General features: G+C 48.9%; 1 protein-coding gene across 13 annotated transcripts in view; it reads left to right on the top strand.

Moving 5' to 3' along the window:
- Plekha7 (pleckstrin homology domain containing A7) overlaps positions 1-13,092 on the top strand; it is a 181,824-nt gene extending 168,732 nt beyond the window's left edge. For 9 of the 13 annotated variants that reach the window (XM_051192747.1, XM_051192753.1, XM_051192750.1 and 6 more), the window contains 9 exons: positions 137-325; positions 416-533; positions 1,543-1,646; positions 2,274-2,474; positions 4,902-5,057; positions 7,931-8,064; positions 8,848-8,987; positions 10,628-10,738; positions 12,713-13,092. In XM_051192747.1, the coding sequence (XP_051048704.1) occupies positions 137-325; positions 416-533; positions 1,543-1,646; positions 2,274-2,474; positions 4,902-5,057; positions 7,931-8,064; positions 8,848-8,987; positions 10,628-10,728 (1,143 nt within the window). In that variant the 3' untranslated portion in view covers positions 10,729-10,738; positions 12,713-13,092. The remainder of the gene's footprint in view (positions 1-136; positions 326-415; positions 534-1,542; positions 1,647-2,273; positions 2,475-4,901; positions 5,058-7,930; positions 8,065-8,847; positions 8,988-10,627; positions 10,739-12,712) is intronic. The other 4 variants (XM_051192748.1, XM_051192754.1, XM_051192759.1 and 1 more) reach the window with 2 other exon arrangements.
- Positions 13,093-19,446: the final 6,354 nt, after the last annotated feature.

Genomic DNA, 19,446 nt, shown 5'->3' with positions numbered 1-19,446 from the left:
GAAGTGTTGCCTCAAAGCTTCTGTGGCTGGGGTGGTTATGTGGCTCTGAAGTGGCCAACCCTGTGGCAGAGCCGAGTAACAGCCTTCCTCCCCACTTCAATTCCATCCCACTGAACACGATTCTCTTTCTGAACAGGAAGACGAGGCACCTCCCAGGCCACCACTTCCCGAACTCTACAGCCCAGAAGACCAGCCCCCAGCTGTGCCACCTCTGCCTAGAGAAGCCACCGTCATACGGCACACATCTGTGCGGGGTCTCAAGCGACAGTCGGATGAAAGGAAGAGGGACCGGGAGCAGGGCCAGTGTGTGAATGGGGACTCAAAGGTGAGCTGAAAAGGCTCTGAGCATGCCCCCTGAGTTGTGGGAAGGGTGATGTGACGCTAGTGACTTCATAGCCTCACACTCTGCCCACAGGTGGAGCTCCGGTCCTATGTGAGCGAGCCAGAGCTGGCCAGCCTCAGTGGGGATGTGCCTCAGCCCTCCCTGGGCCTCGTGGGCTCTGAGAGCGGGTACCAGACACTGCCAGGCAGAGGTAAGACACGACTCTCCGTGGAGTCCTTCAGGGGTCTCACACTCTGTTCTACCACTCACAGCCTCTACCTGGGCCTGAGATCCTGGTCAGCAGCTTGGGTCTAACTCTGAGCTGAGAGGGAGGACTGGCCCAAATTCCTTCCATCCATACAGCCTAATTCACTCCCTCTTTTCTCTTTGAGTAGTCTGTCTTTCCTCCCGTTTCTGTCTCCAGGAGCATCGACAGTGATTGCCCATAAAGTCTAACACTGTTGAAGTGTTTTATATGAGCCTCATATTCAGCAGTGCTAGTAGGCAGGTGCTGTTACAACTCCCAATTTAGAGATCAAGAAATAGTCAGGGGCTGAAGAGACAGCATGGTGGTTAAGAGTGCTGATTGCTCTTCTAGAGGATCCCAGTTCAATTCCCAGTATCCACGTGGTGGTTCACAATTGTCTGTAACTCATGCATGTGGCATACAGATACATATGCAGGCAAAACACTGATATACATAAAATAAATAAAAGAAAGAAAGAAACAGAAGGTAAGAGATATTAAACAGGTGCCAGTTAGCTGATCACAGAGGAAGCCAACAATCCCAGAGCTCTGGCTGCAGATCACTCCACAGTGATATGGCCAGCACTGAGGCCATACCAGATCTGTGTCAGCCTGAGACTCGGGGAGTCCTTTCTTAAGCCCATGATCTCCTTAGTTGGGCTCCTTGCTTATCCCTAGCTGGATTCCCCATGAAGCAGAGGGATGGAGGTACTTGTATCCCTTTTCACCTGCCCCAGCCCAGCATTTATGCAAGGAAGCAGAGCTTTCCACATCTCTGCAGTGGCAGAGGCCACCCCCATGCCAGCCTTCCTCTTCCTGGGGCCTGTCTCATCTAGACTAAAGGAGAAAAGAGCAAGCAAGTGGGTTGTTAGTGGAGATCTGCTGGCCCCTCCAGAGAGTGGAGGTGATTAGGGAGGGCTTGGGGAGTGTCCAACCACACCACGCATGCACCTGATTCTTCCTTCTGTGCACAGGGCTCTCGGGCTCCATGTCTAGGCTCCAGCAGTCATCCACCATTGCTCCCTATGTCACACTCCGAAGGGGTCTGAATGCCGAAAACAGCAGTGTCACCTTCTCTGTAAGTGGCCTTGGGATGTGGAGGGACTCACACTCAGTAGGAGGGGCTCTGGGGTGGGCAGTGACCAATGAGCCTTAGGGAATTTAGAGTCCTGTCACCCCCTGCTCTCCAAGAAGGCCATGACCCTGTCATCTCTGTTTTCTGATGAGTCCCAAGCCTGTCACGGTCATGAGAAGTCCAAGAAGCCTGTACCCCAGGTGCACCCTGGAGTGCAGGTTGTTGGTTTGGCTGGATAGATCCCACCTCAGTGTCTGCCTCTGCCCATAAAACCCATTCGGGTGAGGGACCCTGGGTACTTAGAGGAAGTGATTTTCTGTGGCTAAAATGATCCCATGCTGCACATTACAAAGAGACTAAGCAGGGAGAGGGAGGGGTATAGTTAATTGGTAGAGTGCCTGCCTAGTGTGTTTAAGACCCTGGGTTTGTTCGATCCCCAGCACATCAGAAATCAGGTTTGATTGCCAACATCTGTAATCCCAGCCTAAGTGAGTACAGGTGTGAGGAGCAGGAGTTTAAGAGTATCCTGGGTTACATAGTGAATTTAAGGCCTGCCTGGGCTACCCGAGACTACGTGCTGAAAGCAGGAAGCAGCCATGCTTCTAGCCCTGTGTTTTATCTCTTCCTCAGAGACCCAAGAGTGCCTTGGAGCGCTTGTACTCAGGGGACCACCAGCGAGGAAAGATGAGTGCGGAGGAACAGCTGGAGCGGATGAAGCGACACCAGAAGGCCCTGGTCCGGGAGCGCAAGAAGACACTGAGCCAAGGAGAGAGAACGGGCCTGTTCTCAGGCCGATACCTCGGCCAGCCACTGCCTGGAGATCTTGGCTCAGTATGTTAGATGGGGCTGGGAGAGAGGCCAGAGTTTTCCCCAAGTCCCCCAAGCCTACACCTGTCACCTCCCAGGGTGACCTACATGGTTGAAAGAACATCCTGAGGGGCTGTTTGTCCACAACCCCAGCTGCACGTGTGAGCTGGCCAGAGGATGACCTGGACTGAAACAGAGTACTAGGGAGGATCTAGCAGCAGAAGCCTCACCCATTTGCCAAGCTAAGTGGGAGGGGCTTCTCAGCTGAATTCAGGACTTGAGTTCAAGGAGGAGAGGAAGATGGTGAGGAAAGAGACAATGTGCAAGTCAACCACACAGTCTCCCAAACTCCCAAGCAGATACTGGAGTCAGAGGAGGCAACTGAATCAGTAAGGATTGGTGCCCCCAACCCTGAGGTGCTGGTGGTCTCCCAGAGCCTGCGGTGCTGAGGCCTCAGGTACTCAGGAGGGCTGGGGAAATCGGTGCTGTCCCCGATGACTGGCGCTGCACCTGCCCACGGTTGCCTTAGGCCCATTGTGGAGACATTCCATTTGGCTTTTGGGTTTGGAACCCCCTAGTTCCCCAGCCCTCTAGCCTGACTGCTCTCCCTAATTCATTGCACAAGCTCTTTCACTTCTAGTGTAACCGCTCATTGCCTCTAACCCTGCCTGATTGTCTTTACAGACGCTCTGATTGGCACTGGGCCTTCTCTAACCCGCCAGTGCTGTCTCTGACCAGGCTTGTGTTAGCAGCTCTCGCCTCCCAGCCTAGCAGGCATCCTAGGTATGGCTTAACTTTCCACTGCCCTGCTTTGTGTAGGCCAACTACTGATAATGCATCCATTCTAAAAGCTGCTCTCTGAGGACAGTAATCATTAGCAGAGGTCTGGGCATTGGGAATTTTTCAGATTCCATGCCTTACACCAACATGTAGGCATGAACATTAGAGAGTGCACATGTAAGTTCTACAAAGTCTGAGGCCGTTTGGTTTCAATTCCTCTGATCCCATTACACAGTTCCTTATGGAAAAGCTTCTGTAATTCAGATGTAGTAACTTGGATAGCAAAATAAACTATATGCAGAGGGCCTCTCTGCATCTGTCTGTCACCAAAGGACTGGAATAATGTCTTTAAAAGCTATAAACCCATTAACTTTTAAGTTTTATAAGTAAGTATCATATGGAGTAACCCTGACTTTCTATAACCTGCTGTCTGAAGTGCAGAGGGTATCTCAGAACCATAACTCCAATACCTTGTGATTTTTTTTTTTTTTTTGAAAAAAAAAAAAAAAAAAAAGCTTGTGTAAGTCTCATCAACGCCAATAAACATATTGCTTCCTATGATGGATTGGCGTGGTTCTTCCCAAGGGCCCTTTGCAGAGTGTGGTGAAAGCAATCAGGCTGGGTTTAAATGAGGACTTGTCTCTATTTGAGCACTTGTGAGCGTGTAAGAAAAATGTGTGTTTTCTTTGTGAACCATTAAATTTACCCCTGAACTTTAATTGCCTAACTCTTCCCAACTATAATTGGAAAACCATCCCCAAACACTATTCTATTGGTTTGACATGGAGAATTTGGGCTTGTGCATGAACGTGTGGAATGTGCAGATGTGGCGATGGGCTTTGGGGACGGGGCTGGGGAAGCATTTGTGGCTGTTGGGCGTTGTGAGTTGAATGGAGTGAGACAGAGATGACGACTTGATACATAGTATCCTTTTATCTTTATACGAGCAGCCCTTTGTTCTCTTAAGGCCAGAGGCCAAGCACGAACCAGAAGCCATCTTGGAGTTGGGTAGACAAGCTTGGGTAGATTTTTTCCCTCCTATGAAGGGACCATTGATACAAAGTTACCTCTGTGAAATAGCCTTGGAGCAATTGCATCTGGCCCATTTAGTTTTACTTTTGTTTTCTAGTTTAAGAAAAATGTCTTATCTCATATGGTTACCATTTTCCTCAGCGGTTTGCTACACTGGCCACCAGCCAGCTCCTTGGAGCTGGTTGGAACTCTACAGCCCTGCTGAGATACAGCCCCCACTTGCACTAGCCCTGTTGAGAACGCCCTGTAGAGAGATCATCCCCAAGCACTTGAAGGCTGTGAAGGACTTGCTGGTTTTTGTTTTTTCTCTATTGTGCTCCTGAAGTGTATGGCTTCTAAACCAGAAGGCCTTGGGGAGGGGAATTTGGATGGGGCAGGGCCACTGTGAGCATAAAGTCATGTGTCTTCTGCCAGTATCCTAAGGATGCACATTTGAACACTCTGAGGTCTTAGAACACAGCCAGCAGCATGAAAGAGGCTGCAGGACGGAGCAGAGGCCTTTTTTCAGTTTACACACACAGCTCCAGCACTTGCCTAATGTCTCTCATGGTGTCTTCTCATGGACACCAGGCCTCAGGGCCCCCTGTGTGACTCGTTGATGGGCCAGAAAGTGAGGTTAACCCTCTCCTCTGTTGCCAGTGGAAGCGAGAACAAGATTTTGACCTGCAGCTGCTGGAGCGGGCTGCTCAGGGGGACAGAAAAGACAAAGAAGATGGCTGGCTGAAAGTGCAAGCCACACCCGTCATGGAATTGGACCTAGAGCCACAAGACTATGACTTGGACATCAACAGAGAGGTGAGGATAGGGCCTTCTTTCATGTTTCTGAGAAGCCATGGACTTAAGGTTCCTGGCCTGACATGCAGTCTCACCCAGTCAGGGTTCGACTCCACTGTGGACCAAGAAAGTAGATACATGAACAGTGGCTTCAGGTCACAAATCAGTGTTTCTATTAATGTTTAAGCCTATTTCTGTAATTGGGAGCAAATTGTACCCCTGTTCCCTTGATGGTGATGTGAGTTGGCTTAGAAAATGTTTCCAGAATCATTAGTGGTGGCCTTTGCAGATGGCCTGTTAGGCAGACTGTAGTTATCATACGTGGTATGAAATACAATACAGGACAGGTTTGAAAAGTCCCAGACATTTCCAGCCAGGACTAGAGCCAATTTTAGTTTGAATTCTTCTGGTGCCCTCTGGTGGCTCACTTCCTTCATGACATGGCAGGCCTAGGAAAGCAAGGCAAGAGAAAGTAAAGTGGACAAGTGCCTGAGTGCCATACTCGCTAGACATCCCTGCTCACCTTTGGTTTGTGGGCAGTGTCTGTAGCTGCTTTGGTCCTTTGCCTCCCTAACACTGGGATGGCACATGTAGCCAGATGGAAGACTGCTTTATGAATTTTCAGTGTCCCCAAACCTTTATACAGGGACTTGGCTTACTGCATTTTCCCCATCTGTACGATGACTTTGGGTGGGACTCTTCCACAGGTCTGTTTGACACGAGACAGGCTTCAAGTGCCTTCTTTCGGGGAGGGGGTGAGGGGATGCCACTATTGTAGGGTGTGCGTGTGTGTGTGTGTGTGTGTGTGTGTGTGTGTGTGTGTGTGTGTGTTTAAAACTGGGTCTCATACATGCCAAGCACACAGCACTACATACCCAGACCTCCTGTTCCCAAGAGACAGAGCAGATCCCTTTATAAGCTGGTTCTGCCAATGGTTAGGGTTTCATGAGGGAGAGGAGCTCTGAGAACAAGAACTGTGGGTAAGTTGATGCTTGAGTAACTCCATTCTATTCTTGCTCCAGCAGCCAACAAGGCCAGCCTCATGCCCCCAAGCCTTTTTTTTTTTTTTTTTTTCTGACAACCTAAACAGTGGGACCTAAATAGCCCAACCATCTGGGCTTTTCTCATTCACAAAGAACCTCCGTGTGTGTGTGTGTGTGTGTGTGTGTGTGTGTGTGTGTGTGTGTGTGTGTGTGTGTGTGCTTGCTTGCTTGCTTGCTACCTTGGCCATGCAAGGATGCCCTCTGGTGTCCTAATTGGCCTACCAGCCCAGGGAAAATGTCCTTCTTTATCTCTAACCTAAATCTTGCTACAGTATAATCTACTTCCTTCCTGCAGATCTGTCCCAGTTGGGAATAACAGATATTTCTTGCCACCTTTTAATAAATCAAAGGGCCACATGGGTTCAGTTCTGTTACTGAGACCAGTCAAGAACAAAGAAAACTACTTTGAAGCAAATTAAGATCACATTTTTGAAAATCACAGGCTTAAACAGTCCTAAAAGTGTGGTCAGAGGTTTTCAGAGCTCTAGACTACTAACAGTTTAAAAGGGGGACTCTGGTTGGTGCTGGCAAGATTACCTTCACTTTTTTTTTTTTAATTTTCTTTACATTTAAAATGTAGTGTGCATGTGTGTGGGCACCTGTGTTTGTGTACTGTGTAGGTATAGTGGGCAGAAAAAAACCACATGGGTCCCCAAGATCATACTTGGGTCATCAGGCTTGGCAGCAGGCACCCTTAGCTATGGAGCCATCTCTCTGGCACATATTAAGCATCCCTGTAAGAAAGGTGCTGTGCCAGCTGAGTGTAGGTAGTGTGAGGGGAGGGCCCTTGTCGCCTGGGAACCAGAGGATCACTTCTGTACTTGGAGGTTCCCCTAGAGCACTTTCCCGGAGGAAAGGATGAGACAGCTTTTAGTATAGGTGGCATAGATATACCTTGCAGAGTCAGGCTGAGCAGGGAGGAGGTAGAGAACTAAAAAGAGGGCCACCAGACTTCATCCATGAGGCTTTCATTGAGGTGAGTGTAAAATCTGCTCTGCCCAACAGTGTGAAGACAACCTTGGTTATTAAGCAGTTGCATGCTTTTATTGTTTGCTGAAAAGTAAACTTTTCAGTTTACTTTTCAGTCCATCTAGTCTGATCTGTATGGCCCCAAACTCAGAAGTATGTTTGAGACAGGAAATGCTTCGCTACGATTAGGTCCTCAGTTTTCCCATCAGTTTAGGGTGTTCTCTAAGCTGCCAGGCTGTGATTCAACTTGTTTTGTTTGTTTGTTTGGTTGGTTGTTGTTTTCTGTTTGGAGACAGGGCCTTTCTAGATAGCCCCAGCTGGCCTGGGACTCACTATGTAGACTAGAGATCCACTTAAATGCTTGTGTTACACCCCAGCCCTGAAGCTCTTTTGTAGGACAGGGAGGACTCTCCCTTCCTCCATCCGCTGATCCATTAATCTCCATTATGGAGGATTTTCTGAAAGGCTACTCATTGCCAGGTCCCTGAATTAGATGGGACAGAAGAAAAGCCCTTAGGTGTGAAGGACACTAGAGCTCCTGCTGAGTGAGCTGAGTGAGCATGGCTGGAGAGTCAGATCCCTGTGGCCTTGAGTATAGCACTAAGTGCGCCCTGTGAAATACTCAGTGTGTTGCTGGTCTTGCTGTTTCCCTTGGCCTCTAGAAAGCTGCCTAGCATAGGAGGAAGTGTAGAGTGTGTGTTTTGGTGTGAGACCCAGGTTCAACTCACTGGTCCACAGCTGCTTCATTTGATGATCTTAGCAAGTTTCTTCACCCTTGTGCACTTAGTTTGCTTCCTCACAGGGTAGGAAGGGTGGATAAACAGGTCTCGAGTCAGAGCACCCAAGCTTACCCTCCATCCTACTACCGGATCCTCTCCCCAGCTCTCCAAGCCAGAGAAGGTCTCTATCCCCGAGCGGTATGTGGAACTCGATCCTGAGGAGCCACCTAGCCTGGAAGAGCTGCAGGCACGGTACCGGAAGGCTGAGAAGATAAGGAATATCCTCGCCCGATCAAGGTCAACTCTTGCTAGCTCAAGTCTAGAAGTCTCTCAAACCCAGTGTCAGGTGATAGCTCAGCCATGGGAGACCCAGGCCAGGCTGACTGTCCAGTGTTTTTCTAGGCTTTATTTCATATGAGTCCCAAAGATCGAAGGGGTTATAGGGAGGTACGCAGATGAGAAATCTTGCCTCAGTCACCTAAAAGGCTCTGGAGAACTTGTAAAGGGTTCCTGCCCAAGGTCCATGCCCTCAGATCTGTCCCCAGTGATTGGCAAGTGTGAGCCATCAAACCAGATGTTAGTAGTAGACTCAGTTAAGGTCACCTCCAATGATGGTCCTCTTAATATTATAGTTCCATAGATGGGCCCAGGCCAATCCAGGAGGTGCTAGACTAAGCTTTGGGCCTATGTTCCTCACACAGGCTCTCTAGATGGGGCTCAATTTTGTTCCAGAGGTGCTAGGGGCTTTACCTGCTTCCTGGACACTGAGCTTGGATCCAAGGAAGTGAATTTTCTGGCCCATAAACTTCCCTACCAGAGTTACATTACCCATTTCACATCTAGGTTTACCAGAAATCTCCAGTTGGAGCCATTAACTTGAGGTCTACAGGAGGAATGAAGCTATATTCACTATAGGTTTGGGGAGAAATAGGCAATCTTGTCATGGAAGAAAACAGGCAATGCACATCCGATATCCCTGAAGTCTTGAAGATCCCCCTCCCCACAGCCAGGGAGACACTCCACATGTGAGGCTGAAGGCCAGGGTGGTGAGACTCAAAGCCTTCTCTCTGGTTCCCACAGCATGTGCAACTTGCAGCCCGCAGGCCAGGACCGAAACAGCCTGGCAGACCTGGACTCACAGCTGCAGGAACAGGAACGGATCATCAACATTTCCTATGCCCTGGCCTCGGAGGCCTCTCAGCGCAGCAAGCAGGTAGCAGGTAAGGCTGTGGGTGCAACCTCCAGGGTCCCTTTCCTGCCTGCTGCTCCCAGTATCCAGTGTGGCTTGTCCTAGAGCAAGGATGTTAGCAGGTGTTGGCAGGTCAGAGCATATTCTGTGTCCCACCTGACCCAGGCAGAAGAGCTGACACTGGGCCGGCTCTGAACCAAGCGTATAGGGCTCAAGTTTCTTTCCCTAGGAAGGAGGAGGCAGAAGTGATGCTGGATTTCTTGGTGGGGCAAAGCAAAGGGGCTCCTCTGATCTCTGCCTAGAAACTCTTCCTTGATCCTCAAGCCAAAGCCACTCGCCTTGTCAGTGACCGTGGCAGAAAGTAGGAATTGGGAATAGAGGCTTTGCCAGCCCAGCCAAAAGAATATCATGGTAGTGTAGAAGCAGCACATGGCTGTGTTGTGTATGAAGGCTGCTTTAAGCCCATGCCTGTAAACCCAGCTGCCAGGAGCTGAGGCAGGAGAATTGTGGCATGTATGCTATGGGCTAGGCTAGCCTGGACTACAGACCCTGTCACAAAGAAAACAATAAAAGAGACTCTGTCAGGCAAAGAACCCTGGGCTCCTCCCTCCACCCTCATCTCCCTCCCTGTGGTAGCCTCACAGTCCACCCCGTGTAGATTGTCCCGGGATACAGAGGCTATTGTGTATAAATGTGGTGGCCCTGGCCAGGTATACTTCAGGAACGGATGGTAAAAGGACCAAAGTGGTGCCATTCTCTCTACTGGCCCTCTAATTGACCAAGGATGAGGCCTGCAGGCCCTGTGGCTGCTGCACTGGGGAGTTTGGTGTGGGGAGCAGCTTTGACATCACTTCAGGGGGCCCTGTGAGGACAGATGCCAGATTCTGAGGAGAGACCTGTTCTGTCCCCATACCTTGACCTTCCAGAGTTCCTAGAAATCCAGCCTTGTGTGTTGGCTTACACCCATAATCCCAACTCAGGAAGTGCAGGCCAGAGGATCAGGGTTTCAAAGTTATTCTTGATTATGTAGCAAGTTCAAGCCCAGCATGGGCTACTCTGAGGCCCTGTCTCAAAACAAAACCAGACTAAAGCAGATTCTGAGATCTCTGCTGTCAGTGCTCTGTGTGAGACATGTAGAGGGGCTGAAAGTGGTCTGTGTTGCTCTGTGGCTGGGACTCAGGCAGCCCTTCTCCCTGATGACCCCAGAGCTCATCTCAGCAGCCTGAGCCCCTCCCTGTGAGGCTGCCCCTCCTCTCCAAACACTCCTCACAGCTGTGCTTGCTCTCACTGCCTCCACCATGTCTTGGGTGGTGCTAGGGATTGAACCAGGACCTCTGGTATGCTAGGCTGATCCACCAGTCACTGCGCTACATTTCCAGCTTGCTTTCACTGTGATCAGTCCCCTTAGCTTCCTCCCACACAACTGGTGACTCCAGACCTGACACCCTTCTGTCCTGCCTCCCGGTCTACACCTTTCTTTGTTCTTGCTCTCTCTCTGTCTCCTGAATCTGAAACTACAGGCAAGCTAGGCCCTGGGGAACTGCCCCCAGGATCAAGCCATCAGTTGGGGACAGGGGTCCAGGCCACAGAGTCCCACCAGGCAGGGCATATGGTGGTGTGGGTGGACAGATCACTCTAACACACCGCCTGATTCCTGTGTGCTCTGTCTAGTGCAGCAGCTGGCCCTTCTCCCGCCTAAAGTCCCCCTGTCCTCCAGGACGGTGCCACCTTACCCCCCCTTAAGCAACGGACTACACTACACCTTTGTCTAACACCTTCCAAGTAAGAACCCCTGCCTGGCTGCCCTGCTGCTATTCACCCCATAGTCTGAGCATGCCCCTTCTGCCTTCCTGCTGCTGCCGATCTGACTGCAATTCCATCTGCTATTGCTTCTTTCCATTGGTTTCATGGCCACTGTGGGGTGACCTGCCTAGACAGTAGGCGGTTGGAGAAGATTTGCTTTTTAGGGACGCTGACCTTAGTCCTCAACAGGGGCTGCCATTACAGGTGCAATTGTGCTGACGTACCTCGGGGAAGTTTCCAGCCCTTTGACTTCATAATATGTCGTTGCCATTTATAGAGTTTAGGCTATGGAACTGCGCAGTTGAGGTACAAGAAAAAAGATTGCCAAAAAAAAAAAAAAAAAAAATCTCATGTTTCAAGTAAGTTTAGGATTGTGTGTTGGGCTGCATTCATAGCTGTCCTGGATCACATGTAGTCTATGGGCCATGGGTTGGACATATCTTCTAGGGCCCTAGTTACACCTGCCCATTTCTCTTTCCCAAGGCAGCTTGATGCCCCAAAGACCACATAGGCCACTCTGCCAGTCTCCAGGCACAAGAGTCAGATCTCTCTCTTTTGTGGAAAGAGACTGAAGAACTGTTAAGGCCAGAGTTACAGAAGATAAGCTGAGACCCTGAGGGGTCCCCTCATTCAGCAAGGCCTGAAACTGTATCAGTCACTGAGTGCCTTAGGGGAGAGACAGAGGCAAGTCCAGGACCACAACCCATCAGAATGCTTGGTTTGACACTGGACGGGCAGGTGGTAAAGGAAGGTGCCCCCCCCAGGGGTTCAGCTGCCCCTGCCTATATCCTCACCTAGTTCACAGAGGTCACACTAGAGGTCCCTAGCAGTCTGCCTTACTGTCAATTTGCAGAGTTCCCTTCTCTTTCCTTAACTGGGGTATGGTTAACCATGTTGAGGGACTACTGCATGCTAGACATTGTACTGAGATCTCCTGGCCCCCACAACAAGCCTATGAAGCTGTTCCCTCTGCTGTATAGATAAGGAAATGGAGTACAGACACCCCAGGGACTTACCTAAGGAGTTGAAGCATGTGTCAGGATGCAAAACCTTTTGATGTGAGCCAACTTTTATTCTCCATGTCTGCTTGTCTGCTGGCTAGTAGGCTCATCTGGGCCAACCCTGGAAGCTCCAGGAGTCTGCAGAAGAGAGTGAAGGGGACATCACTTTGCACTGGGACCCTCCAGCTTTGGACTGCTCCTGCTTCAGAGCCAGTAGGCCCCAGCCAGTCTGAGAGCAGGGGGAGGTCAGCTGGCTTGGACCTAACCTGGCCCTCATAGAGGACTGAAGCTGTAGAACTCCACAGAAAGCTCCAGCCACAGCCTTTGTAAAGTCCTACAGGACTTGCCAGGACCACAGTTGTATGTATGCTTTCTTCTTAGGTATCTGAGCAGGCAGAGGTGTCAAGGAGAGGCTCCATTCACTCTCCTTTTTCAAGCCCCCTTGTGTCAGGACTTAGATGTGCTCTCCAGGGCTCATCCATGCCTCTTCCTCTCATGGTACCATAGGCAGGTTAAAACCATTTTGTTCTTAGGTTAGAAATATGACATAAGAATTAAAACAAACAAATAAATGAAGCAAGCAAGGTCACAGAGGCTGGGCTATTTAGTCTTCCAGAGAATGAAGCAAGCAAGGTCACAGAGGCTGGGCTATTTAGTCTTCCAGAGAATGAAGGGCAGAGCAAGTAAGTAGCCCAGTGGCTTGCCCAGGTCTTGGCCTACTGCAGAGGACACATTCATGAACCATAGGCCACTATGGTAGAAGTAGAAGAAAAATAAAACCCAGTGTGCTGGGTCCTAGAACCAAAGGTCCCTTGACAGCGGCCACTTTGCCCATGCCCCTTGCTCTCCTACTCTGTCTGCCAGCCTGTCATGTATGTGCACAGACATGCCCACTCTGAAGACAGGAACAAAGTTTTGCCAGCCTCTCACTGTCTCCTGTGCTTTTTGCCAGCCCAGGCAGTAACAGACCCATGATCCAGTATGCAGAGGAGAAGTCTGGAGCCAGGGGCCCAGCTCAACCAGCATCTTCCTGAGACACTGTCTTCTTTGCCCCAGTGGAAACCCTTCCAGCAGAATGGGGACTGTGGCTGGAGGAGAGAGCAGCCCACCCACCATGGTGGGTTTAGCATGGAGCAAGGACTCCATCCTAACACATGCCCATTTGTTTCAGTCCAGATTCATTTTTACAGATGACAGAAGCACTTTTGATACACGATGTGAAATATACTGTATTTTAGAATCAGAATATATTTTGTAATGCTCACCTCAAGGGTTGAGTGGCTGGAAGGTGAGCCTGCAGGGTTTTGTAGCCACACATAGGGATTCAGGTACGGGGGGGGGGGGGGGGGGTGTAGCATAGTGGGTGGGGAGAGGGCAGAACAGGCAGGGGCGGCTGGATTTGGCGAAGCGATTCCAGTGGGTTACCATGCTCACGAGGTTACCATGCTCATGACTGTGGAGGTCAGCATGCCGGGCCAATGGTCAGCCCTGGAAACTCTATCTCGATGGCCCATAGAGCCTGTCTATGCCTTCATTCTGACTGAGGAGCAACCATGTGTGTTCAAAAGCTGTGGCTTCTTCAGCCTGACTGTGAAGCAGTGAAGTTCCCTCAGCAAAAGGGAAGAAGCAAAAGTGGAAACAAGAGATGTGCTGTAGCAATAAATTCCACATTGGGTGGCATCTGCACACAAAGGCCTAACCTAACGCCATCCCTCCAGCCAGGCAGGGCTGAAGGACCTCTGCTGCCCGCTATGGGGAAACCCAGGACAGCTTCCCTGGGACTGGTGACAAGGGCTGGCAAGGGCCAGGGCACAGGACTTTGACCTGACCCCAGCCCAGCTCAGGAGGAGGTAACCATGCCAGACACAGTGTTCTTGGCCCCTTATTTAACTTGTGTCATGATATTCTACATATATGAAGTAATGACTAAAAAAAAAAAAGAACAAAAACAAAACACCTCCATTGGGTGGAGTCACATTTTAAATGAAAAATTGTCTTTGACTATGTTTAAAAGAAAAAAAAAAATCCTTGAATATATTTAGAAGTTGCTTTCTATTTTTAACTAACTCCATATGCTGCCAGTATCAACTTCATGACATTTGCCAAAATAAGATTTTATTTTTGCCTTTATAAGATTTTGTTGGAAAAAGGAAATGAATATTTTGCAAGAAAAAGTTAATTTAAATAAAAGTGTAATGGTTTGCAAAAAAAAAGAAGTGATGTACAGATTAAAATTTTAACATGATCTGTGTCCTGTTTCTTGCTGGTTGTGTTCATCTACCATGGCCTGCATGTATTCTTACCCTGTGTCAGGGTCTCTGTCTCCTACTTACTCTGTTCACTTATGAAACATCCCTTTCACTGACAGCTCCTTGATACTTGAGTGACCTTGAAGGCCTAAGGGGTGAGGATCCTTATCCTACCTCCAGGGAAGAAGCCACAGAGCTGTGGACCCCCATGTGGGACTGGTTTGGACTGGTCAGCCCCAATCTAATCCAAGATAGCACCAGGGGTACAGTGGGCCCCCATCCAACCCACACACTGCCCATTCCAATTAGGCCTATTAGTGATGGGCCATTGCAAACTGGATTTGCATTTAATTCATCTTGACTGGTGATTCATGCTTAAGGCAGCAGGCTAGGGGACCTTTTGGTTTAGGGATGTGTGTGGTTTCCAAACTTCTGCGTGGCCAAAGAATGTGTTGGAGGTTTGAAGAAGCCTTCCAAGTGTTTAAATTGGGGAAAGTGGATTCCATGGCATTCTGGATAGGCAGAGGGGCTACCTGTTATTTAAGGCACTGATCCTTTTGAATTTAAAAATAAAAAATTCTAGTTTTAAACATTAGCTGGAAATGTCACATAACAGATTAAAGCAGGGAGGGGAAGATTCTGCAACTGAATGCAGTCTCCTGAGAAAACAAAAACCTACAGTGATGCCCACCCAGCAGGGGAGCCGTCTGTAGGTGGTTTCTCAGCACAACCAGAGTTGCATTTTCAAACTGTTGGTCTTGGTTTGTGTTTCACAGCTGCAGACCTGTGTGTGAGAGAACGTGGCTTCTGTTCCTAAGGTTTTTCATCAGGGAGGGAGGTATACACTGTTCTAGGAGAGTTGTGGCTTCAATTGTAATCCTCAGAGAGAGTGAATGGGCTTCAGTCAAACTCAGTGCAAAGCACTACAAAAAAAAAAAGTTACAAGATGGTGGTGTCTGTGTAGGATGCAATGTGTCCTGATGCTGCTTCCCAATTCCTTGAGAGGACTGGCTGCGGTCATCTTGGGGCTGAGGAGACGGCCCAGTCAGGAGAATATTTTCTACAGACGCACGAGGACCTCAGTTCAGTTGCTAGAACTCAAGAGAATAGCAAGCTTGGTGGTATGCACCTGTAATCCCAGCCCTTGAAAGGTGGAGACAGGAGCAGTCTTAGAGCTCACTGACTAACCAGCCTAGCCCCAGACTCAATGAGGGAGGCTGTCTCAAACAATAGGAGCAAGAAAAATGGTCTAGTGGTCTAGAAGACTTGCAGAGGACATGGTTTGCTTTCCAGAACCCTGTGTGGCTCACAAAGCTATGTAACTCCAATTCCAGAGTATTCACTTAGTGCCCTTTTCTAACCTCCATGGGCACTAAGCACACAAGCAGTGCATATATGTACACATAATAGGCAAAACACTCATACACGTAAATAAGTTTAATCAATTGAGGAAGAAACTAGATAAGAGCATCAATCTTTCACACATGCATGTGTGCCTCCACACATGTACATATAAACACTACTTGTACAAAGTTAAAAACAAGATGGGACCATTTGTAGACTAAATGTGTGCACTCCACGATTAAGAACTGAGTGGCCCAGAATTTCAAAATGTGTATCCTTACAGATCCCAGGGCCTTAGCAGAGTGGTAAATAGTGTGTGTGTGTGTGTGTGTGTGTGTGAGAGAGAGAGAGACAGAGAGAGAGAGAGAGAGAGAGAGAGAGAGAGAGAGAGAATGTACTCCTGTGTCTATTCACTAATCACCTTTTCTCTTATTTGATGTGTGTGAATGTAGGTTTTGCACATATTCTGCATGTGGAGGTCAAAGGTCAATTTGAGACATCATTCCTACTATGTAGGTCCTGGGGAATCAAACTCAGGTCATTAGCCTTGGCAGCAAGAGCCTTTACCCATTAACCCATTTCAGCAGCCCTGCTCCCCTCTTAATTCTGACTGTAAGTTGGGCCCCTGCTGAGGCCCAAGCAGTCTTGTCTGATCATGGCCAGAACAAACAAGAGAATGTTAAAATCAGCTGTTAAACAGGAACTGGGAATAAAATCTCCTAATCCTCACTTGACCTTCCAGAATTCCCTGCATTTTTACCATATCCAAGATGCCACCTAAATAAAAACACTTCATATATGCAGTTTGTGAAGTAGATATGCTGGACTTCGTGAACACCTTGGATACCTTCACACGATCAGAGTTCTTACTGTTTTCCTGGCTACTTTAGGTGGTAGCCAAAGGTCAGAGCATCTTCTACCTCTTCTCCAGGGACCTGCAGGTCCCCCTGGGCAGTGTGTGTGAAAGAGGATGACAGTAATGGATACAGGCTTTGGCCCTAGCCAGCCAGGAGCCTGTTGTGGGCTCCAGGAGTTTCCCTACAGTTGCAGTGCAGTACCCTGTGCTAAGTCCTTGTGTGTTCTCACCAAGGGTGGGAATGAAACAGCAAATTATTTGTCTAATCCACAAAACCACATTTCTGAGACATAGCAGGCCAATGCTGGGAGCCCTCTGCTTCAGGACCAGTACCACACAGGGGCTTTGCAAGGGACTTCTCAGGTTGTTCTGAAAAGAACAAAGGGACTAGGCTGGGGAAGACATGAAAAATGGCAGCCCCTCCCAGCACGGTAAGCATGCCATCACTTTGCAGCCTGTACTCAAAAGGCAACCACTTTCATTGGTTCTCTAGCAAAAGAAACCTTTCTTCAGAGCAAGTGGCAGTGTACAAAGGCAGAGCACAAAATGTACGCACATCAGAGTCCCTGCAATTCTGTTTGAACAAGCATATTGATTGGGCCTGACCCTGTTACATTTTTTCCCTATTATTTGAAAAGGTGCATCTAAGTGTAGTGAATTGAATCAACGGGATTGAACTTTCCATGAGAACTTCTCGAGGTATTTCTTTAGTTCAAAGCTTTTGAATTTTAAAGGGCATTTTTAATATGAATCTGTTGAGTATTCTTTGCCACAGCCCAACAAGGCATGTTAAATGCAGATGAGGCTAGAGGAGGAGGCTGGGAGTGTGGGTAGAGCCAGAGGCTGCAGGGATGGACCAGCCCTGCCTTGTGGGAGAGCCAGGCTTTGCCGAGAGGGTAAACCCTAGGTTGGGGAATAGCATAGACCCTAAATGGGAGCTTTCTGAGCATAGCCACAGGGAGGCTGTGTGCCACTCAGCTGCCCACTGTCCCACATTCTTATGAAGCCTAGAAGGAACTAGGCAGGCAATGTCCCTTAGCCGATGTCTCCCAGCCCTAGACAGACCTCTTCAGTCTGTCACAGGTCTTGGGCATTTTGCTATTTGTGTGAGTCCCTTGTGCCATTCTAGCCATGGTTCCTGGAACCATCTAGAGGCCTCATTCTTCTCAAGCATAGTTTAAAAACTCTCGGTCCACTTAAAGCTCATGCTTTCCCTTTTAAATTAATTTTATGTATATGGTTGTTTTGCATGTGTATATGTGTGCACCGTGTGTGCAGTGCTAGGAGAGGCCAGAAGAGGACATTGGATCCCCTGGAGTTACAGGCAGTTGTGTGGGTGCTGGGAGTCAAACCCAGGACCTTTGGCAGAGCAGCCTCTGCTCTTGCCCTGCCCCATCTCTCCAGCCCCCTTGCAGCTCCCTGTTGGTCTGAGCTTCTGTTTGCCTCTAGAGGCTTTGACTCTCAGAAATATTTTCTCTGTAGACCCAGTGTTTAGACTCAGAGGCAGAGTCACCCCAGAGCAGCTGAAAAAAATAGCATCCCCTGCACCCAAAGAATGCAGGGTATGGACATCTCTACAAAATTGTCTGAACAAAATTACTGCTTCAAAGATAGTGGCCAGGGGGAGATGCTGTAAGGTCAAAATCACTGCAAAAATTGGCTCTTTGTGCCTGTCTCTGCCCACAAATGCAGAAGCCACACCCACTTCAGTCCAGTGCCCACCCCCAAATGCATGCCTGCTAGCCTCTTGAAATTCATCTACATACTTGTTTTCTTGGCTTTCACTTTCAGGCCTCCCACTGTGATGGGTGGTTTCTAGGACCACAGTAGCCAGTGAGAACAACTGTAACAAGCCTGGGACTCCATGAGTATCCCTGACTGAATGCACTGGGGTCCTCTCCAGCTCATAACTTCTGCTGGCTGGGAAAGTGCTTCAAGGTAGCCTCACATCCCTGCACTCCAGCAAAGTGGTCCCTTCCTGACTTGTGGTCATCTCCCCAGGCTGCAAGAATGCTCTGGAGGTACCAGAGCATCTTTTTCTTTATGAATATTATCTCCACCCCAGCCAAGCTCATGGTACACACACAGGGGAGACTTTTGATGCTCTGGTTTCTATCTCTTGCCCCCAAAGCAAGGCTGGGAGTTCACAGAGAATTTCCTCAGCACTGCCCAGGTCCTTTCTCTTTGCGCTTAGCAACTGCCTCAGTATCTCTCCCTGCTCAGGGATCACACCCCCTGAGTAGCTACTTTCAAGTAGCTATTGCTGTGTGGTCAAGCATCCCAAACCTAATGTTTTGTTGTGTTTGTTTGTTTATTTATTTATTTATTTATTTATTTTGGTTTTTCAAGACAGAGTTTCTCTGTATTGCTTTGAAGCCTGCCCTGGAACTTAATCTGTAGACCAGGCTGGTCTTGAACTCACAGAGATCCACCTGCCTCTGTCTCTCGAGTGCTGGGCATAAATGTGTGCACCATCAATGCCCAGCCAAACTTAGTGGTTTAATACCTTAATTAATTATCTGTCATGATTGTGCCATTGTCAATCCAGGATTATCATCTGGGCAGATTTTCAGCTCCATATAGTAGAGGCAGGCAATGACTGAGGTGGCTTTTTCACTTTGGTGGCATGGCAACAGGGCTGTCTGGATAAACTGGGACAGTTGAGTACCTCTACCCAAGACTCTCACTGCTCCATGACTGCTTAGACTTTCATATAACATGAAGTCTCGGGAGACAAGGACCCCTCCCTCAGCTGGTTCCCTAGAAAATCAAGTCAGCCAGGCCATTAAAAATCAGGCCTGTGCCAGGCATGGTAGCATGTGTCTATATTCCCAGCGCTTGACAGTTTAAGGTAGGAGGATTGTGAGTTTGATGCCGGACTGAGCTATATAGTGAAACTGTCTCAGGGGGCATGGGAGGTGGCCTGGAAACTGTGTTCTGTGATTTGGTTGGGAGAGAGTGTCCTGCGGGCTCCTGTGTTGAATGCTTGCTTACCAGCAGGTGGTGCTGTTTGCAGAGTTGTTGGAAGCCTTAGAGGGTGTAACCCAGCAGGAAGCAGGCCACTGATGTGTGTGCCTTTGGGTAACTAGTTCTGAGTCCCTTCTCTGTCTCCTGGCAGGCACGAGCTGAATAGCCTCTGCCACATGCTCCCACTGCCACGTTCTGCTCCAATGTCCAGGATCCTAGTATCTGTGGGGTCAAAAGCAGTAGACTAAAACCTTTGAAACAGTGAGCCAA

Source organism: Phodopus roborovskii, unplaced genomic scaffold (assembly GCF_943737965.1).
Source record: "Phodopus roborovskii unplaced genomic scaffold, PHOROB, whole genome shotgun sequence".
NCBI lineage: Eukaryota > Metazoa > Chordata > Mammalia > Rodentia > Cricetidae > Phodopus > Phodopus roborovskii.
This window is presented reverse-complemented; position numbering and strand designations above follow the sequence as displayed.